Source organism: Ictalurus punctatus, chromosome 1 (assembly GCF_001660625.3).
Source record: "Ictalurus punctatus breed USDA103 chromosome 1, Coco_2.0, whole genome shotgun sequence".
NCBI lineage: Eukaryota > Metazoa > Chordata > Actinopteri > Siluriformes > Ictaluridae > Ictalurus > Ictalurus punctatus.
Window position 1 is genome coordinate 6529068 of NC_030416.2, and position 21749 is coordinate 6550816.

Consider the following 21749-nt stretch of genomic DNA (forward strand, 5'->3'; position numbering starts at 1 on the left):
CCCCCCTCCCTCGAGAAAGACATACTCGCCAGAGCGGGGAAAAGAGAAGAGTTTTGCTCGAAGAATTGAGCAGCGAGTAAATGAGACATGAAATATATTTTGCCAATGGGAAAAGGTCTGTGGTTTCTCATCCACCATGTCGGAAAGATGACTTCTTACACAGTGCTTTAAAACCCCTGCAATTATGCAGGACCTCATGACACTCGCACCGGCACCGTATAACTACCATGTCAGTGTCGGTGCTGAGAATTAACCCCACCCCGAATACCGTGCTCAGCGGCGGTCCTTTTCGTGGATGAAAGCGGTTCTGACGAACAGTGCACAGTAACGGTACCGAAATAACCCAGACGGTATATTTACAGTGTAGCTACACGTTACACGTACACCACTAAGAGTATACGAGTGTATATCGGCTCCTATAGACCTGACGACTTCATAAAACGTGCGTTTTATTTATCGGTTTATACGAACGCGCACCTTCGGTTATATGGCACTTCCGTTAGTCAATTCAGTGACCTGTGAAGAACCGTGTACACCGAGGCGCTCTATTAAAAAAACGATCCCCTTTTTTTAAAATCCATTCCATGATCTCCGAGCGGAACCGAGCGCACGCCGAGGAACGCGTTTCACTCGTGCACGTCAACGTCGAGAGATTATGATCGGAGACGTCGAGAGCTCGTTATCTGCGGTGACGATGTTCGAGAGGGAGGATTTATCTTTGTGAAGTTTGGCATTTCTAACACGGGTTCCTTCTAGACCCGGTACACAACCGGGGCCGTAAATATTCGGACAACCACGGGGTTCGAGCCCCGAGCGCGATCCGAGGGTGTTTGCGTTCGGACCGGTGAACGGAGGAGGACGTGCGAGGATCTGCGCGCGTCGGCCCGTCGATTTCAGGGGCTCAAAAGTATTTGGACAAAGATTCCAGTCGTCATTTTTTAATACCCGGTCGGAGATCCTTCGCAGCCGATGACTTCCTGAAGTCTGGAACCCATACAGAAAATCACCAGATACTGAATTTCGCTCCCTGGTGATGCTCTGCCAGGCGTGTACCGCAGCGGTCTTCGCTTCCTGATCGTTCTCGGGGTCGTGATTTCTGAAGCGTCTGGATTTTTAGAACCCGAGCGCATTAATATAGCCCCTAACCGCTTCGGAAATTCATCCAGTCACATGATCAATAATAAATACAGAGAACCAGTTCCACACGCACCGCGCCACGACTCCACCACGCTTCACAGATCAGCTGGTATGCTTCGGATCACGAGCAGTCCTTCCTCTTCGCTTTCCATCGTTCTGCCACAAGCCGATATCCGTCTCATCCGTTCACTTCTTGATAAAATATTCATAACAAGGGCTTTGTACATTTACACGCGCTTGGGAATAAAAACGTGCTCGTTATTGTTTTTTTTTTTTAAACTTTCCACCTTCATTTATGTGACACTTGGCCCTTCCATTACTCAACGCCTACATTTCAAAAAAAAAAAAAAAAAAAAAACTTAATTTATGCAGTGATGCATCATGTACTGTGTACACTATGTAAAAACTATAACCGAGCGCACACTGAGGAACGCGTCTTGCTCATGCCTTTTAACATGAAGAGATGATCATCGGTGCTATTGCGGAATAGTTCGAGAGGGCGGCTAAAAATTACACCTACCTAGGATGTTGCCCGATCTTGTAAACTGTTCTGAAGGTTTTTTTCATCCTCCAGAGTTGTTCTCCGTGGTCATTCTGACCTTTTGGTGCTCCTGACCTCTTCAGAGAGTTCTTTACATCCAAATAATTGATTCGGCCATACCCGACATCGCTTTTGTTATCCCGTCGTCTGGATTTTTCCACCTAATGACGCTTTGCTTCACTGGCAGTGACGGCACTTCCCTTTAAGATTTCATATCGAGAGTTAACGGCGACCGGTTCCAAATGCGAAGTCCACACGTGAAATCAACTCGAGGGCTTTTATCGTCGTGCCTGGGGAAGCCCATAGCTGAAGCCCCTGATGGAGCTCGGTTCAAGGGAAATGTCCCTGGAAGTCTGCCATTTTGCCCGAAAATAGTGCATCGTGCCTGGGGAACGATGCACTCCGTGCCACCGGAGACACTGAGAACCACCAGGGGCTTCAGCTATGGGCTTCCCCAGGCACGATGCACTATTTTCGGGCAAAATGGTCAACCTCCAGGGACATTTCCCTTGAACCGAGCTCCATCGGGGGCTTCAGCTATGGGCTTCCCCAGGCACGATGCACTATTTTCGGGCAAAATGGCAGACTTTCACCTACGAGCGTCACGACGAGGAAGACGGCGAGCACCTGGCCGTGGAGCAACCGAGCAGCCGGCTGTCCAGTTACTTCTGATCCCTTGAAAAAGGTTGCGCCACATATAGCGTGCTGTAAAAGCTCCGCCGCTCACCGGGGTTTGGATATAAACGGACTCGAGTTAACGCTGAACGTCTGCATTTGGAGTTTGTTGTGTAATGGGTTCTTTCGTTATTTAATTTGCCCTCCATTATACTGTGGTAGACAGCTACAAATCCAATAACTCATTTCCCACACACACACACACACCTTAAATAACAATTACAGTTCTTTTTTAAAAAAAAAGGCATGAATGACAGATGTTAGTCATAACCGAGCCAAGAAATATGACCGAAATGTACTTGACCTGTTCCACGTACGCTGAAGGATTTTCACGAACAGTAATCCGGTCCCTGCTTCTATCGATCAGCTTCAACTGCTAAGGTTACGCGAACGGACCGACGTCAAGTCGGGACGCGGAGGACACGGGAAACCACCGGCGATTAAAAAAAAACCTCACAGGCTTTCATCTTCATTTTCCTGTTCAAGTTACGCGGCCTACTCATAACACATCGGCTCTGGATCAGCTTCCTCGGTCTTCCGACCGGATCTTCGTCATGACGCCCGACACAGCTTAAAGAGCGATACCGTCTTCTCTCAGAATCGTCTAATCTGAAACGTCATCGCGACAGACCAAAATAGCATCACGTTAAAATACCACACACACACACAGTGTGTTCCTACACAGTTAAATGAACTCGCCTAAAAATAAAAAGAACTCATTATACGATTACATACACACATACACACCCTCCCCCCTTCCCATCGAATAGGATTCCGCTCATTCCTCGTGTGTATACCTGCTCACAAAGACCTTCTGCGGATCCATTTGATTTCTGCTTTTGACGCTGCCTATAGTGTAGCTGACTCATGACTATGGCTTTGCCCACGATGACCCGCTCATGATCTGGGTCGTAACCAATGGAAATGTCTAAATAAAGACACTTTGTACTCGCATCCTACTGACACACACACACACACACACACGCGGAGTTGGAAAACTGTAAAAGAAGTGATGTAATTCAGTGAAAGCGTAATAACCGATATGCATGCATGCCGCGTTGAGCATAACGGCACACACAGCTGACTTCACTCATTAAACCGCGGTGACTCGGGTAGAACGTAATGCGGCCCGTGCACATGAAACCCACAAGAGGGGATTATTCCGGCTATGACTTACTCCACTAACACACACTCGGCCGAATCTCAACAGAACAACGTAAATTCTTAACGTAGCACCGGCCCGTGCACATGAAACCCACAAGAGGGGATTATTCCGGCTATGACTTACTCCACTAACACACACTCGGCCGAATCTCAACAGAACAACGTAAATTCTTAACGTAGCACCCGGGTGGCTAAGGAAATAAAGACCGCATGATGTCGGGAGCGGGTCCTGTTCGGAGTCGTCTCCTCCAGGACGGCGGTGTCCTCGTCCACAGGGAACGAGGGTCACTGAATGGATGGACGAATATGACGGTGACGACGTTTACACGGGCAGCGGTAATCTAATTATCCACCTTATTCTGAATAAAGACCATATTCTCATTAAGGTGTTTACACCAGTCGCGTTTAGAATATTCCGACGCAGATCGAATGACGGCACACGTCATCACGTCCCCGCGCCACGCCGTCCCTCCAGAATTTCACGTGTTTGGTCTTCGTTATGGGACCGTGTACAGTTTTATTAACATTTTTACGGACGCCTCCATCGCAGTTAATCATTTGTCGTGCCGTACGTGCAGATAGATGACCGCTAGAAGCGGTGGGCCGCGTCCCAAAACGCGTACTTACCGTCTATACAGTAGCCGGGATACATGTATTTCGCTTACTATAGGCCTGTGGGAGGCAAGTACGCGGTTCGGGACGCAGCCGTAAAACGGTCGAGCGCCGCCGTGTGTGTGCGTGTCGCAAAATGCGGTGGAAACTCTCACACGACGTTAATAGTGTGATTACGGTGTGTACACGTCTGTAACGCACGTCCATAATGCGACTAAAACGGGTGTACGCCACATGCATTCATTCCATTCGTGTTCACTTCGAGTGTGACCTTAATCGGATTAAGGTGATCGGAAATCGCTGTTTACATGCCAGTTTCTTAATCAGAGTCTCGTCTTAATCGGGTTCATATCGGATTACTGTTGTCCGTGTAAATGTACTCAATGACTACGTTCACATGGACAGCAGTAATCTAATTATCGACCTTAATCCGAGTACGATAATAATGTGATTAAGGTGTTTACACGAGTCGCTTTTAGAATACTCCTTTCATGTACCCGTTTTACATGTTATAGAACATAATTAGATTAACGGCACACGTCATTACGTCCCCGCGCCACGCCGTCCGACGTCCCTCCAGAATTTCACCTATCGACATACAGTTCGTCTTCGTTACGGTACCGTATACAGTTCTGGGTGCTTTTATTTATTTATTTTTACGAACGCTTCAAGTGCGGTTGATTATTTTTGTCACGTTGTACGTGCTAATAGACGACTGCTTGAAACGGTGGGCTGCGTCCCAAATTGCGTAGTTACCGTCTATATAGTAGCCGAGATACATGTATTTTTCCCCACTTCAGGCCGATAGTAGGAAAGTATGCGATTTGGGACGCAGCCGAACTCTCTTGTTCGCCGTAAAACTGGCGTGTGTGATCGTGTCCTGTCGCAAAATGCGGTGAAAACTCTCACACGGCGTTCATAATGTGATTAAGGTGTTTACATGTCACTACTACACGTCCATAATGCGACTAAAACAGGAGTACTCCACCTGTCTTAATTAGATTATTGCCTACTTCGATTGTGACCTTAATTAGATTAAGGTCAATAAAAATAGCTGTTTACATGGTAGTTTCTTAATTAGAGTACGGTCTTAATCGGATTAAGCGTGGATTATTGTTGTCCGTGTCAACGCAGCTAATGTGTCAACCTAACTGAACACCTAGAGAACATTCCGGAGCGACGTGTTAGACGGCGTTCTCCAACACCATCATCGAAACACCAACTGAGGGCAGATCTTTTGGAAGAATGCTGTTCGTCGCTTTATGCCAAGGCACACTGAAGCTGCTCTGGTGGCTCGTGGTGGTCCAACATCCTACTAAAGCTCGATCTTCCGTTAGATTTTGGTTTTCCGTTGACCTTCAGAAAAATGAACAAAGTAATGGCACCACAGTACGACGCTACGGATTTCAAGGGCTACAAAATAGCAGGTCTGTTCTAACGAGTACAGGACGCACTTCGTATGACGTCAACTGGTGGTCGTGCAACGATACAATTCAAAACACCATTCCTTCAACTGAAGTCTTATTCGATATCGCATGATCTTATATCAAAGGCTTGCTTTAAACAAGGTACATCAAACCATTAAAGGCTCGGTGCGGCGGTCTGACCCGGAATGGATTTACCCATCTTACGTGATGTTTTTGGGAAATATTCTCTAGGATTTTACGTACAGGATATGACAACCACGACAAAAAAAAAAAGTCACGCAGTTATCTTTATACGTTGGACTAACTGCGTACGGGTGAACGGATATCCCCCGACACGTTCGTAGTGAGTAGGTGATGTGCTTCAGGATAGCAGCTCGGTGTGTTAGGCGTCTAGTGCGTTTGGTGAGAAAGTCTCCTCTCCTCGACCACTAAAAGATCATAGTAACAAAAAATGTGTGCGCATTATTTACTTACACTAGAATCTCACAACGGTCACCTTCGCAAAGTCGTGCGAGAGCAAACGAAGCGGTTATTCGGTAGTATTAAAACGCCGGGTGTGCGTCATTACTTCGAACGTGCACGACACGTCAGTATCTTTGTTTTGCAAGATAGGGATTTGCAGGATTATGGAGTTTAAGAATGAAAAAGGGTGCAGCTCAGATCTTCAGGCAAAACGGACCGGTTGTTCGACAGGCGCGACTCCCGTGAGCGACGCTTTTATCGGAATTTCGACGGTACGGGGTTTGGGTCGTGAAAAGACGATAAGAAAGGAGGAGAAGCACTTACGCTTTATAATTCCTGTTCCATTGTCTACGCGGCTCTTCTGAGCTCTCTTGAACTCTTTGAGCGAGAGATAGAGCACTCGCCGCACAACTCGCTCCTCTGACCAGGGAATCCCGTCGTTATCATCCTGCAATTAAAAAAAATACACACACACACACACACACACACACACACACACACACACACACACACCAGAAACAACATTAACTCCTTCGACTCTCGAACCTGGTGGCAGGTGCACACTTGCGTCCCTCACGACAGTTCTGTAGTTTCCGGAATAATCCACAGTAGTTACTGTGAATAAAAAGCAATACCCACCTAAGCCAAGAACCTTAACGGTCAGGTCAAGTCTACCGACATATATAAGATGGGAAATATTTCTTTTGTGCTCCCGGATCAAGGGCCAGCGCAGAAGATGATACGGAGACACAAAGCGCAAAATGTGGGACAGAACTGTACAAAACTGCGTTTCATGTATTTACCGACATAAGAAACATACTGGAACACAGGACAGTGTTGGAAGTGACAGGAGTCGCGTTTAAGTACGGGTAAAGAGTAGTACGATATCACGGATACCAAATGGACGCAAAAATATTACATAATTATCTTCCATTACCACCACCAGGGCAGCGGTTAGGTCTCTGAGCCAGTGTATAAAATCATCACATACACAAGTGTATCTACTTCATGTACAATTTGTGCTGCCTGTAATAAAATACAATGACATCATCATCATCATAATAATAATAATAATAATAATAATAATAATAATAAACATGGCTGTAAGCAGCAATTCCGAGGCCAAGCCTGACAGAGGTAAAGTGAGGAGATAAACAAGTATTGTTTCAGCATGGTCATGATTTTATGACAGTTCAGAAGTTATAAGCAAAAATGTGCTTTTTTTCCCATATCTCGAGAACACTACGTGATGCGGTTCTGAAAATGAGCCGTTACCCTCTAGTCGCGATGGGTACGACACGTACCAAATCTGGTCTCGATCCGCCAAAGCTTTACGGAGATACGGCCTCGCGTCCATGTCGGCACGCTCGCCATCAGATTCGTCTGCGTTATCCGAGAACGATTCGACCGGTCGACTCGCGTTCCACAACTTAGTCGAAACGTGATCCGATTTTCACCAAAAAAATCCGTCTAGGAGGAGTTTGAGAAAGTCGGTTTTTCAGAAAATTAAAAAATAAATAAATAAATAAATAAATAAATAAATAAATAAATAAATGGTGGAAAAATCTAGTCGGGCACAGATTAAAACGCCGGTACGCTCGAAATTTCTTCCTAGCCCTTATGGTTCAAAAGTTATTAGCATAAATATGAGTGAAATGCTGACCCGTTGGTGGCGCTAGAGCTTTCGAGATAGAAACTTTAACCTGGCTGTGGTAACGGTTCACAGTGTCCGATATTCGTGTGCAATATTTCACAACTTCTTACCATATGGTTCTATGGGTTACCATAGACTTCCCTGGTGGATTATTACTACTACTACTACTACTACTCCTCCACTACCACCACTACTACTACTACTACTACTACTACCACTACTACTACCACCACCACCACCACCACTACTACTACCACCACTACTACCACTACCACCACCACTACTACTACCACTACTACTACTACTACCACTACTACTACTACTACTACTACTACTACTACTACTACTACTACTACTACTACTCCACTACCACCACCACTACTACCACCACTACTACTACTCCACTACCACCACTACTACTACCACCACTACTACCACCACTACTACTACTACCACTACTACTCCACTACCACCACTACTACTACTACTACTACCACCACCACTACTACCACCACCACCACCACCACTCCACTACCACTACTACCACTACTACTACCACCACTACTACTACCACCACTACTACTACTACCACCACCACTACTACTACTACTCCACTACTACTACCACCACTACTACCACTCCACTACCACTACTACTACCACCACCACTACCACTACTACTCCACTACCACCACCACTACTACCACCACTACTACTACTACTACTACTACCACTACTACTCCACTACTACTCCACTACTACTACCACTCCACTACCACTACTACCACCACTACTACCACTCCACTACCACTACTACTACTACCACCACCACCACCACCACTATTATTATTATTATTATTATTAATAAAAGGAACAGTAACGAAAACAATAGGGTCCCCTAATAATAGAGAAGACATTTAAAACTGGCTTAAGGAGTGCAGTAGTCTGAGTCTGGAATGCGGGGGAAGAGCATTCCTGAGTTGGAGTGTCAAACAACTGAAAGCCCAAGACCCAACAGCAGACAGACAAAAAGAGGCCAGCAAATGTTGAGAAGACAAGCAAGAGAGGAACGGAGAGAATGGGGAAAAAGTGGGGTGGGAAAGGAGGTCAGAGGGGGCGGTCATTGGAGTGCCTTGAAGATGAGGACAAGAATTTTATAATGGAAATTAGCCTGGATGAGAAGCCAGTGAAGATTTTTAAGAATGGGGTAATGTGTTCATTAGGATGAAGAGAGGGTAATGAGGCAAGCAGCAGCGTTCTGGACCCATTACTTTCTCTTTTTTTCCCCCTTTTTCTGTAAGCTTGAAGGAAAGCCAGAGCTAATGGAATTACAATAATCTAGACGGGACGTGACCAAGGCGTGAAGGAGTAATTCAGTAGTAGACAGGGTGAATGATGGAGTCTGGAGATAATGCACAGGTGAATGTAGGCGGCATATGTGATAGACCTGATACAAGGCTCGAAGGACAGGGTGGGGTCTAAGATGACACGGAGACTTTTTGCAATGGAGGAAGGGGTAAACTGTTGCGCTATAGACTGGAGCTAGGGGGATTTGGTACCAATAAGTACAACTTAAGTTTTATTACCACCGAGTTTAATCAAGTTTTAGGCCATCCAGTTTTCTATGTCCCCCAGAAAGGAGTAGCGATGAGAACAGGGCCAGTGACCGGGGGTTCGTTGGAGATGTAAAATGATGCACCTTCTTTTGATTGGAAGTAATTGAAAAGGGGGTCTCAAAGCTTAGCGACGTCCGAGACGCATCGTGAATCTAGAGATCATTAGTAATCTTCGCCAGTCGAGTACTGTGAAGGTAATGACGGCATGATGGGCTCAAAGAGGTTGGGAGTTCAGATGTAGTTGCTATGACGACATGTTCAAGAACTTAACATGGAAGACCGTCTGGAATTAGGACGTCGGTAGAAAAAAGGGAACGTTAATCCAGTGGCATGGGGCACAGTGGAGTAGGCAACGGATTACACCAGCGGTCATCGACTCTCAATTGATATCTACCTTCCTGCAGGGTTCATCTCCAACCGAACTCGACCACCTGTTTTAATTTATCCAGAACCTCTGAAGGCAGCAATTAGATGGTCAGGATTTTGGTTGGAGCTAAAGTCTTCAGGAAGGTAGCTCTCGAGGAACAGAGTTGATGACCACTGGATTGACCAATGACAGATTGGAAGTGAGTGAGGAATGTGTATAACCCAGTATAACCTCATCCTGCTTCACACACAAGTAATAGGCAGGTTTGGCAGTGGCTAATGCATTCTTGTACTGAGGCAGATTAAAGTAATTAATAAGCATTAATAAAATCATTGCGATTTACCATTTCGAGGTTAATACCGAGGAGTACGGGGGTGTTTGGATTTGGAGAAATTGACCGAGACCGGGGCCGCACAATTAATCGAATATTGATTTTGACCGCCCACGATTACATGAACAAGACCGATCCTCCGTCCTCCGCTCATAGAAGACTCATCTGCGTATCAAATCAAGCGCTTCCTGAACTTACAGCCAATCACCATGAAGTGGCGCGGGGACGACGTCGTTTGGTAATGCCGAAACCTGGAAACGAGTTAGCGTGACACTAACGGGTTGCTAAATGGGACTACAGACGTTGTCGGGGACGTTAAACGTCATCACGCCGAACAGGAAAAAAAAAAAACTTCGCAGATAAACTGGTTCATGTTTGCTGTGCACAATCCCCCAAAAAAACATGGATGAAGATTCATCCACAGAGTAAATCCGTATTATGGAAAATGTTTTTAAATCAAGTTTGGTAAAGCTCTCGGAAGCTTGGTGATGGTGACGTTGAAGTCGAGCGACCGTGGTGTAGTTCGTTTATAGCGTACGGTTAGATTTTTATTTCTGACGATTGTATTTAGGCTTCAAACTTCATAAACGTTGTGTTCATTTGTGAAAATGATCTTGATGGACAAAACGTGTTCGTGTTGTAACCTTTTGTTGATCACAGAGATTATTTTTTGCAATAATCCAAAAGTCTATGTGAAAATCTTTTGGATTTTTTTTTCGAGGGAACCAATAACTACGTTTACATGGACAGCAGTTTTAATGATTTAATTATCTAATTATTGACCTTATTCTGAGTAATGTATTCGAGTATGACTTTAATCAGATTAAGGTACTTAAAAATTGCTGCTTACATGGTAATCAGAGTATTGTCTTAATTGGGTTAATATCGGATTATTGTCGTCCATGTAAATATACTGATAGTGATGCTAACTTCCTGGTTCTGGTACAAAACGACGTCGTCCCTGCACCAATCTACTGGGTGACTTGTCTGCGTCTCTCCTCCCGTAAACACTGTTCTTGCCTTTTCTGCATACGCCTTGATTGTTTTCATTTGGTTGCATATTGTTATATTTGATGCGTATTTTCATTTGGTTTATGGCATTTTTATTTTTACTTATCCTATATTTTGGGTACAACTTTATCGATATTTTGCTTCTACGAGATGACGCACTTTAAGGACCAGTCTAATTTGATGCAAAGATTTGTGCATTAGCAGGAATGTAGCACGACATGGAGGTGAAAGCGGCGGTCTGTGAATAATCGTGATCTCAATATTGATCTAAATAATCGTGATCATTTTGGCCACGATCGTGCAGCCCTAACGGAGACATTACACGTGACAAACGTGGTCAGAGAAGAGAAACAAAAGTCAAAGAGAGCTGGGGCGGTGCAGTAACAGTGCAAACACGGTCTAGTGTGTGGCTCATGTAGTGGGGTGGAGACTGTACATGCTGAGAAATGTCAGAAGATTGCCGAAGTGGCAGGAAGTCAGCAGCCAAAGGGCAAGTAGTAGAATCAACATAGTTACTCAAACCACCAATGAGAAACACATTTGGAGACGGCGCTCGGACAGCTGTCAAATAAGCGGATATGTCCAAAAGCGAATAGAACCACGTTTGTGAGGACGGTAGATGATAGAAAGAATGTGAGGTTCAACACTACGAAAGAATTGTACAGGCAGGAATTTAAAAAAAAATGGAGCGCACAGATGAGTTAACCGTGCTTGTCTAAAGGTCAGATTGATACAAACCTGCTACCGCTCCACCTTTAGGAGTGCTGCTTGATTTACACGGAGACACGAAAGTGGGTGGAATGCCTTGATTAAATCGGCAAAGTCATTAAGTCGTTGCTCGGTCAAATATAAACCGTTCAGATAGGAATCACAAGTACGGTCGTTAATGAGAATCGGTTCGCTGGTTAATGAGCGCACAATGAACAACGCTACTGCTACTAAAGGCGTGATCCGAGAGGCAGATACAGGAAGAGGGTGACGAAAGATGCATACGGTAATGATTCAACCCCCGCTGCAAATCAGGTTTATTGTCAAACTGTACAGACTTTCAGCTGTTTGCGATGAACAGATCGAACAAAAGCAACTGAAATAGTTCAACACGACGAATGCTTCGAGTGTTCTACTCAAACTCAACTGAAAATGCAACTTCTAATGATTTCTCCAGTTTCAAAATGATTCGACCCCTTCAATCTAATATGAAGGTTTCCGTGCCAGATCTCCAAGACGTAAAGCACTACTGAACCAGCACAAGTTTTGTGAATCTGTTCTGTGGAGCCATGAAACAAAACTGGAAGTTTTCGGCACGATGGATCAGCGGTATGTCCGGAGGAAGAAGAATGAATAAAGAACACTCTGTCCACAGTCGAGCATGGTGGTGGCTCGGTGTTGCTCTGGGGCTGCTTTGCATCCTCTGGCACTGGAAACCTGCAGCGTGTGGAAGGCAAGATGGATTCATTGAAGTATCAGAAATCCTAGGAGAAAACGTCATGCTGTCTGTGAGGAAGATGAAGCTTGGGCATCATTGGACCTTCCAACAGCACAATGATCCCAAGCATACCTCAAATTCCACCAAGGCTTGGTTGCAGAAGATTCTACAGGGAAGATTCTACAGGGCCATCACAGTCACCTGACTTGAACCCCATAGAAAATCTCTGGTGGGATTTGAAGAAGGCGGTTGCAGCACGCAAACCCAAGAATATTACTGAACTGGAGGCCATTGCTCACGAGGAATGGTTTAAGATTCCACAGGAACACCGCCAGAAGCTTTGCATCTCATTTGCAGCAGGTCATAACAGCAAAAGCCTGCTCTACTGAGTACTAAAGATGCTTACCATGAAGGGGTGGAATCATTTTGATTTCAGCTATATTCGCACCTACCAGATAGTAGGGATAGCATTTGCCAATGCACTGACGTTGGTGTCGGAGGTGAGGAGACAGTTTCTCTCAATCCCACCTATACCTGCAGTTATTATTTTTAAAAACCAGACTGAACGGTAGTCGTCCATTTTCTTCAAGTACACACACATAGCAACTAAGAATAACCGAGGTCTTCTTGTATTCTTTTTACTTTGACAATCATATTGTTTTATGTCTTAGCCAATACAGTTAACTCCGGCAGATCAGGGCTGGAGGATGCGGTGTCCGTGACAAAAAGCAGAGGAGTGGCTATGGTAGAAGAGATGTGCAATATAAACAGAAGGAGGGGAACACGGTGTAATGGCTGCCCTATAAATAGTGCAGTTAGTGTAGTTAGTGCACGGTGTCTGAAAGCAACGCAGAACCAGAGCGCTCTTTATTACTGCACACGCCGACTGCTACAATAAATCATCTCTTCTGTGTAATCTCAACATTCCTCATCCGTGAGCCGAGGTGCCAAGCTTACACGCTCGCCGGAGCTCAAGCTTCACCTTGTGTCCGTTTCTACTCCGTGTTTACAATTTTTGCACCCCCCCCCACCTTGTGTTTACATTTTTCTTCTTTGTGTCGTCCCCATTGGGAGCGTGTGATCACTGAGCTCATCCGGAGTGCGTTTAAAGCGATCAGCGCGCCGCGGAAATGGCTGGAACGACCACCGCGGTTCATTTCACTCGATATCCGCGATCGGAATTATTCCGACTTCGGACGAAATACCGTTTCAAAAACACGTGTTGCTGGTATAATTCGAGCGCATCTACTAAGCAAAATTAGAATCGGGCTTTAGTTAGGAGTTGTAGGACTTTAAGACTTTCGAGGCTTAGCCCAGAGCAAAACAGGCTTCATACTCGGCACATATTTCTCAGCGGTTTCTCAACCGAGAGCCTAGAGATCCACTAACGATTGTAATATTTACACAGAAATAGCATAGGACGTTTCACCGGTCTTGATTCTCAAGGCACATTTTAAACAGATTTATAGAGTTCAGATAAAGGTTCATATGTTGCATGTTCTCTATAAACACGAGTCTGGCAGTTACTCTGGCCCAGAATCAAGAAAATCAAACATTTCTAATGAACAGACGTAATAATAATAATAATAAGAAGAAGAAGAAGTAGAAGAAGAAGTAAGAACACCCACTCCATCACATACACTAATGTAAAAAAGACAAAAAGGTTCTACTGGGGAAATACTGTCTCTCACTCACGTTTAGCAATCGCTTTATCCCAATCAGGGTCATGGTGGATCTGGACCTTACTCTGGGAACGTTGGGCGTGAGGCGGGAATACGCCCTGGAACGGGATGCCAGTCCATCACATTCACACCTAAAGGCAGTTTTTCTTACTGGCATGCTTGCGGGAGGTTAGAGGAAACCGGCGCAAACACAGGAAGGACATCACGACAGAAACGCCACGCAGACAGTAAGCCGGGCTCAGGATAGAACCCTGGAACCGAGAGGCAGGAACGCTACCCAGTGCGCCACCGGAACATAGCGTGCGTTCCATCCAAATGGAACGTCAGTATCAGAGTCTCGACGTCAGCGTTATTAAATAAAGCACTGTTGTATTCACAGTAGGGCTGTCACGGTTTACACGTTAATAACGAGTTAGCACAAGTTCCTTTTAAAGCCACGCTTTTTTTTTCAACGCCGTTAATGCAGGCATCGATGACTCTGTGTCACTCGTAGACTAGTTCATCCACAAGCATCAGCCGGCACGTTAAAATTTGTGGTTAGCACGTCCGCCTCACACCTCCAGGGTCGGGGGTTCGATTCCCACCGTGGCCCTGTGTGCGCACCCCGTCAGCCGCATGTTCTCCGGGTACTCCGGTTTCCTCCCCCAGTCCAAAGACATGCGTGGTAGGCTGATTGGCGTGTCCGCAGTGTATGAATGGGTGTGATTGTGTACCCCACACTGTGTACCCCGCCTCGTGTCCGATGCTCCCTGGGATAGGCTCCAGGTTTCCCCGTGACCCTGAAAAGGATAAATCGGTATAGAAGATGGATACAGGACAAAATCTTTTGAAGGGCGAGTTCAGTTATAAATCCTTCTCAGACGGGACTATCGAGAAGACGTCATTCGGATCACGTCCGACGACTGTACGTGGATGTATGACGATACGAGCCAAAGTAGCCGACAGCCTATAGCCTAACGTCAGTGCTCGAGATGAGGCCTACTACATATTTCTGTAACGTTCTCTCTTATGCTCCCTTTCTGTATTTATTGTTTGTCCATCATTCATTTTGTAGAATCTTGCTTGATACCACATAGCGCATGGGGTGTATTTGTGAGCCTGTATTTGTTCCCCCCCATGTGAGGTTGGACCCAATTAAACAGTGAGGGATCCAGGGAGTCCTCTTTATCCGTACTGATATTTGGTAAAAGCTGGACCTGTGTGGGTTCTTGGAATATCTTTGTTTTATATTAATTAGGCTTGCGTTTTGCCATGGTCATAGTAAAGGGTGTACCTTCGCGGGTTTACGGGCGATCTTTCTTGATTGTCTGTGTTAATAAATGTGTACATTGGTGCAAATATCACCTGCCTCCATGGTTATAAAACTCTCCATAAATCTCCATGTAGGGCGAGTTATAAACCGTCTAATTCATTTATGCTTAATCACGATTAACTATCATCCAATTAATCGTCCCTGATGCTCCGTGATTAATTTAACAGTAGACATACCAGACAAATATATGATCATCATAGTGTCGTTAGCATTACCCAAGTTAGCTAGGTGACTCGTTTAGCAGAGAGGTGCTGCAGCCAATATCCTCCAGTTACCACCCCCGAAGTCATTTTGGAATTTGCACGTCGTGTGCAAAACCGGACCATGATCACGGTTCGAGCCATAAAGCCCATTTTGTGAGATCACTAACTGAAGAAGAAGTTCCGAATCATTTAAGAATGAAAAATCGTGTATTTGGATGCAGTGGCACTTTAAAAGATTATGCTTTGAATCTAAAAATATCTATGCGTGTGTAACAGACCGGAATGATGTGTGGCAGTGTGCCTCAATTCGTCACCCCAAGCCCCATTACCTAGGAGAGTGCCTATGACTATGATTCCTGTACGTAGGCTTTGGGTTGCTTATCAGATGCTGGCAGAGCTTTTTACCTAGCAGTGAAGACAGATTGGTGCAAGCCAAGCCAAGAAATCACATCCCCCCCACCACCACACGGTATGACAACAATAGAAAGCTTCTTCATCTGCACGTCTCACACAGTCTCTTACAGACTCATCCCTAACCCACGTCTCTAACCCACATCTGATATAGATTGTGGAGACAGACAGGTATGCACAGCGTGTGGGCGGGGGTGTACGTGTGGGTGGAGCCATACTTGAAACTTGAAAACGCCTAAACATCTTACTGAAGTGATTATATATTATTATAAGCCTTTAGAACAATAAAACAGTCTTTTTGTTTTTAAGTGAATGATAAAGATATATAGATAATCGTAAGAATGATGTAACATCATGAAAAATTAGGCAAGCTGCCTCTTTTGTACATTTGCCACCCCATCAAGGCCACCGCCATTACAGTCAGGGTAAATCCCGCCTCCTTCATTGCGACTGGCTGAAGCAAACAAACTGACAGTGATGAGTGGGATTACACTTTCTTACAATTACTGAGGAATAATTATAAGAAGTCGTCGGATTATTTTCCTCTTCGGTGTGCTCTGAGCAACAGCGTTAATTGAATTAGAGTCCCCTCTGAAAGTATTGGAACGGCTAGGCCAAGTCGGTCGTTTTTTTTACTATACACCGGAGACATTTGGGTTTGAGATCAAAAGATGAACGTGAGGAGATCGATCAAAACCTTAGCTTTCGTTTCTTGTTATTTGCATCTGGACGTGTTCGACGGTTTAAAATAAGGCACCTCTGGCAGCAGACCACCCAATTTTTAGGTGAGCAAAAGTATTGGAACAGACAGTCTTGAAGTACATAACACTTAATATTTGGTTGTACGAGCGTATATGAGTTGGCAGTGGGTTCTGGATCATTGTCTTTTTGCGTGATAAAGTGCCTCGCAATTAGACTGGAGGCGTTTCGCTGTAAACTTCTGAATTTATTCTGCTGCTACCATCATGAGTTACATCATCAATAAAGAGTAGTGAGTAAACATGCTAAGCCCAACTCTCACAATGTTCGTCATCACCTGTCGTTTTCCTTGGCCGGCCTGTTATTCGCACGCTAGTGGTTTCCTTCTTTTTCCAGGACATTCCAAATTGTTGTACCGGTTATACTCGTGTAATGGCTCTGATAGATTTCCCCTCTTTTCTCAACTTCAACATGGCTTGCTTTTCTCCCATGCTCATCATGTTGGTTTATCCTTTTTAATAATGGACGCAGACAAAATACCGGCAAAACCTAGGCCTCAAACCAAGAGTTTACATTCAGCGCTATTAACTGATTAAACATTCAGTCTAACGGGTCATACCTGGGCAACAAGAAACACCTGTCAGGAAATGAAAGCTGAAATCACGATCGATCGTCTCATCCGTCTTTTCACACAAACCCGAGTGTCTTCGGTATAAACCTAAAACAAATGAACCGGCTTTGCTGTTCCAGTGCGTTCGGAGGGTGCTACACTGTATGCCCGTTTATTTATTTATTTATTACATGTTTATACAGGCTTGAATGTCAACACTGATATTTTAAGCAGCCTTCAGATTGACAGCACACTGTAATGTTAAAGCATACGATGACATCTTACACAACAATTTCCCTTTTCTGAAACGAAGACGCCCAAACCTGTTCCAGCACGACGATGCGTCGGTGTACAACGGAGACTCGGCGTGCCGGGGCTGGCGTGGAAGAACCGATCCCCTACCTCGACCCCAGCGGACACCTTTGGGATGAACTGCACTCCAGGTCTTCTTGCCCAACATCAGTACCTGACTTCACTAATGCTCCTATGGATAAGTGAGCCCACAACCACGCTCTAAAATCGAACGGAAAGCCTTCCCAGAAGACTGGAGGTTACTAGAACAGCAAACGGGGACTAAATTTGGAATGGGATGCTCAAAAAGCACGTATAGGTGCGACAGCCACGTGTCCACAAACTTTCGGCCGTATAGCGTATACCGGTGCACTCCTGTGCTCCAGTTCTTTTCATTTGAAGTGCAGATGTAAAGCTACCGGTCGAAGAAATGTCATGAAATATGAACTAACCCCTCACCGGCATCGGGTTTGTTTGCTGTCGAAAATCGTTCCGTGCGACAACCGACGTACGCGGACGGTCTCCATCTACATAAACGTCACACCCAATCTGCTAAAGCGTCACGTGCAAGCGAGTCGGTGATCAGTGTTACCGTGACAACAACAGCGCGAGTCCTGACACGGCTATATGCTCAAGTAGCGGTCATTAGTTCAGCACACTAGCTTAACTTTCCACCTTCTGTGCTTTTAACGAGTCTTAAATGACGTCCATCGGAAACAGGCGAGGAAAAGAAGAAACTGCGATCGCGGTAAAGTTTGCTCAGCATTCGATATCCACGTGACGTTCGGCAAGGACGCACTAGTGGTTAGGAAGGCGGGTAGATTCCCTTTATTATCGTTTAAAGAGATAGCCTGGGAATAACGACACGAGGACACGTTCATCACAACAGTTCTTCACTCTTCGGTAAGGGCTTTATTCTGATCAGGGGCATGCTGGATCTAGATTAAACCGTGCAAGAAGCTTCGTCTTCCCACAGGACCATGACTCGTAACTTCTCGTTATATCTCAAGTGGGAACGTAATCGGGTATAAAGCTTTACACGCTTACCGTTCTTCCACTTAATGGATCGCCTACCCGATTTAATTTCGGACGGGCCGCGAATTCCTTTACGCCATGTCAATCGAGGTCTGTACAGCACATGGGCATTTTTCAACCTCAACAAGCTATCAGTGGAACTATTAGACTGCAGGCATAGCATAGCTACCGTGTGTCGCCGCTTACGAAACATGAACGAGGGTTTCGTCTGAGGTTTAACGTTCTATTCAGGATTCCTGAGTTTACAAGCATATAAACGGGGGCGCACGGTGGCTTAGCGGTTAGCACGTTCGCCTCACACCTCCGGGGTCGGGGGTTCGATTCACACCGTGGCCCTGTGTGTGTGGAGTTTGCATGTTCTTTCCTTCGGTTTCCTCCCCCAGTCCAAAGACATGCATGGTAGTCTGATTGGCGTGTCTAAAGTGTCCGTGGTGTGCGAGTGTGTGTTCCTTTAAATGCTACGGATTGGGATAGACTCCAGGTTTCCCCGTGACCCTGAAAAGGAGTAAGCGGTATAGAAGATGGATGGATATAAATGTCCTGATAGGATAAACATGTTTATTTTGAGGTAAAACTGTGTCAAAATAAATTTAAAAAAAAACTGAAACTTCCGGGTTTTTTTTTTTTTTTTTTTTTTGCAAAGTCATACATGGCTAAGTAATTTAACCGTCACTAAACATGTACCGGGACATCATAAACTTTCAGCCGTAATACGTTAAAGACAAATTTCCAAAGTACAGTCTGCAAGTTTTTTCAGTTTGCACGTCCACAAGTGTACTCGGTCCTTTTTTTTTTTTTTTAAAGGAATAACCGAAAGTTAAGTAAAACGCTCCTCTGCTCGGGTCGCTCACGGGAGCATAATTTTTCCCCCCGATGACCATAAAACGGAAACAGCAGGAAGTATACTCAAAGACATATGCTGTACGTATGAAATACAGCATTCGGGCTATATCTCGGATGGAGACGTGTGTGGAGAGTTAACATGCAGAAGCTCTTTTACCCAGCAGGATTGTTGGAACAAAAGTGCTATTTCTTCAGACATTGCACTAAATGCGCTTTTAGTGACATGACCGCTGTTTGTTACGGTCAGGGAAGCATTTCCGTTCCATGAAGGCCAATACGGAGAGAACGGGGAGGAGCTTTTTCAGGCCCTCGACCAGGGGAACGCCAAGGACTAGAACCGGACTCACACATACGACATCCACTACCTCATCCTGCCTCTTATTACATCTTACATTCATCCATTTTCCAAACGGATTATCCGTACTGGGTCGCGCAGAACCTGGAGCCTATCCCAGGGAGCATGGGGAACAAGTCAGGGGACACCCTGGACAGGGTTCCAATCCATCGCAGGGCACAATCACAAACCCACTCATACACTACGGACACTTTGGACACGCCCATCAGCCTACCACGCATGTCTTTGGACTGGGGGAGGAAACCGGAGTACCCGGAGGAAACCCCCGGCGCACGGGGAGAACATCCAAACTCCGCACACACAGGGCCACGGTGGGAATCGAACCCCCGACCCTGGAGGCGTGAGGCGAACGCGTACAAGAGTCTCAACAACCAAATGACAGTGGTGTAAATATACACCCATACAGCCTATAAAACATGCCTTGCCTACACATGATAGTGTCATGTATTTATACTAGCTGGGGTTTGTTTATTTTTTTTTTTAAATACATATTTTGAATATCGACTAGTTTTGTTCAAATGCTGAGGAATGATTCCCACTTGTCACAACTAATGACTGTCTTCTTTATGAAACTCCTTACTGCAATATTTTCTACTTCTACGTCGTCCGTTATCTATAGGAGCGATCGGGAGATTATATAAGAACAGATGACCATCTGACCAAGCGTCAGACCAGGTAATGCCTGGACTCAACCAATCAACAGTCATATTTCTTTATGAGATACATTAGCTTCTCTCTCTCCTATACAGTCGATACTCGGATCTATATCGTCCGAATCACGTTGGCCGTGTATCGTTATTCGCTTACGATGTTATTAAGGGTTGCTTTACTATATGCTCCACTACACCTGTACCTTGATCATGAGACAGCATTTTAACCGAGAAGAAACTTCAGCCTGTACTGCCTGTGGGGGGAAAACTTTGCATTTCATATCTATGCACGTGTATTAGAAAATTATTTTTTAAATGATGGCGTTTAAAATGGCTACTACACGGCCCATTACCTGGATTATAGGGTTGACGTTTGCTTTTAAATAAAAAAAAATTTTAAAAACTCCTAGTACAACTAATGTTGCTAATGTTACGACTAATAAATAATAATCGAAAAACCTTATTTTCTATGAACATTTTTTTAAAAACATCCTTTGGACTCTTCTAAATGGTGTACCGACACTTGACTAGCTAGATAATAAAATGAATACTATATAGCATGTTTTATACTCTGCATGTAAGCAAGCTAAATCAGATCGTGGGAATGACCTCTGGCAATCCGCACACACGAATAGGTTTGCTAATCAGGACGCTAATTAAATTGCTAGCTGCTGATTAAAAGAGGCAGTTAGCATACGGTGCCCTCCACTAATATTGGCAGCCTTTGGTAAATATGAGCAAATAAGGCTGTGAAAAAAAAAAAATTCACAAAAATACTCTCATATACATCCAACAATTGCCAACAACACAGGTTTATCCAAAAAAAAAAAAAAAAAGTATATTTAGTATTGTTTATCCAAAAAAAAGTATTGAAGTATATTTTTCTCATATCTCTCAATGATATTTTACATTTTTTTGTTACACCTGGGTGACTAGGAACAGGAAATTGTTCAATCATGACTTCCTGTTTCACAGGGGTATAAATATGAGGTAACACACAGGCCAAATTCCCTTAGTCATTCATAGCAATGGGTAAGACCGAGGAATATAGCTGTGATGTGCAGCAAAAGGTTGTTGAGCTTCACAAAATGGACGTGGCTATAAGAAAATAGCACAAGCATTGAAAACGCCCATTTCCACCATCAGGACAATAATTAAGAAGTTGCAGCCAACTGGAAATGTTATGAATCAACCTTTAAGAGGACGAGTGTCTATATCTTCTCAACGCACTGTGAA

At 44.7% G+C, this 21749-nt stretch overlaps 1 protein-coding gene across 3 annotated transcripts in view; it reads right to left on the minus strand.

The window, feature by feature from the left end:
* jarid2a (jumonji, AT rich interactive domain 2a) overlaps positions 1 to 21749 on the minus strand; it is an 83163-nt gene that overhangs the window by 57679 nt on the left and 3735 nt on the right. For all 3 annotated transcript variants that reach the window (XM_017467313.3, XM_047154157.2, XM_017467309.3), the window contains exon 2: positions 6343 to 6466. In XM_017467313.3, coding sequence (XP_017322802.1) covers positions 6343 to 6466 — 124 coding nt within the window. The remainder of the gene's footprint in view (positions 1 to 6342; positions 6467 to 21749) is intronic.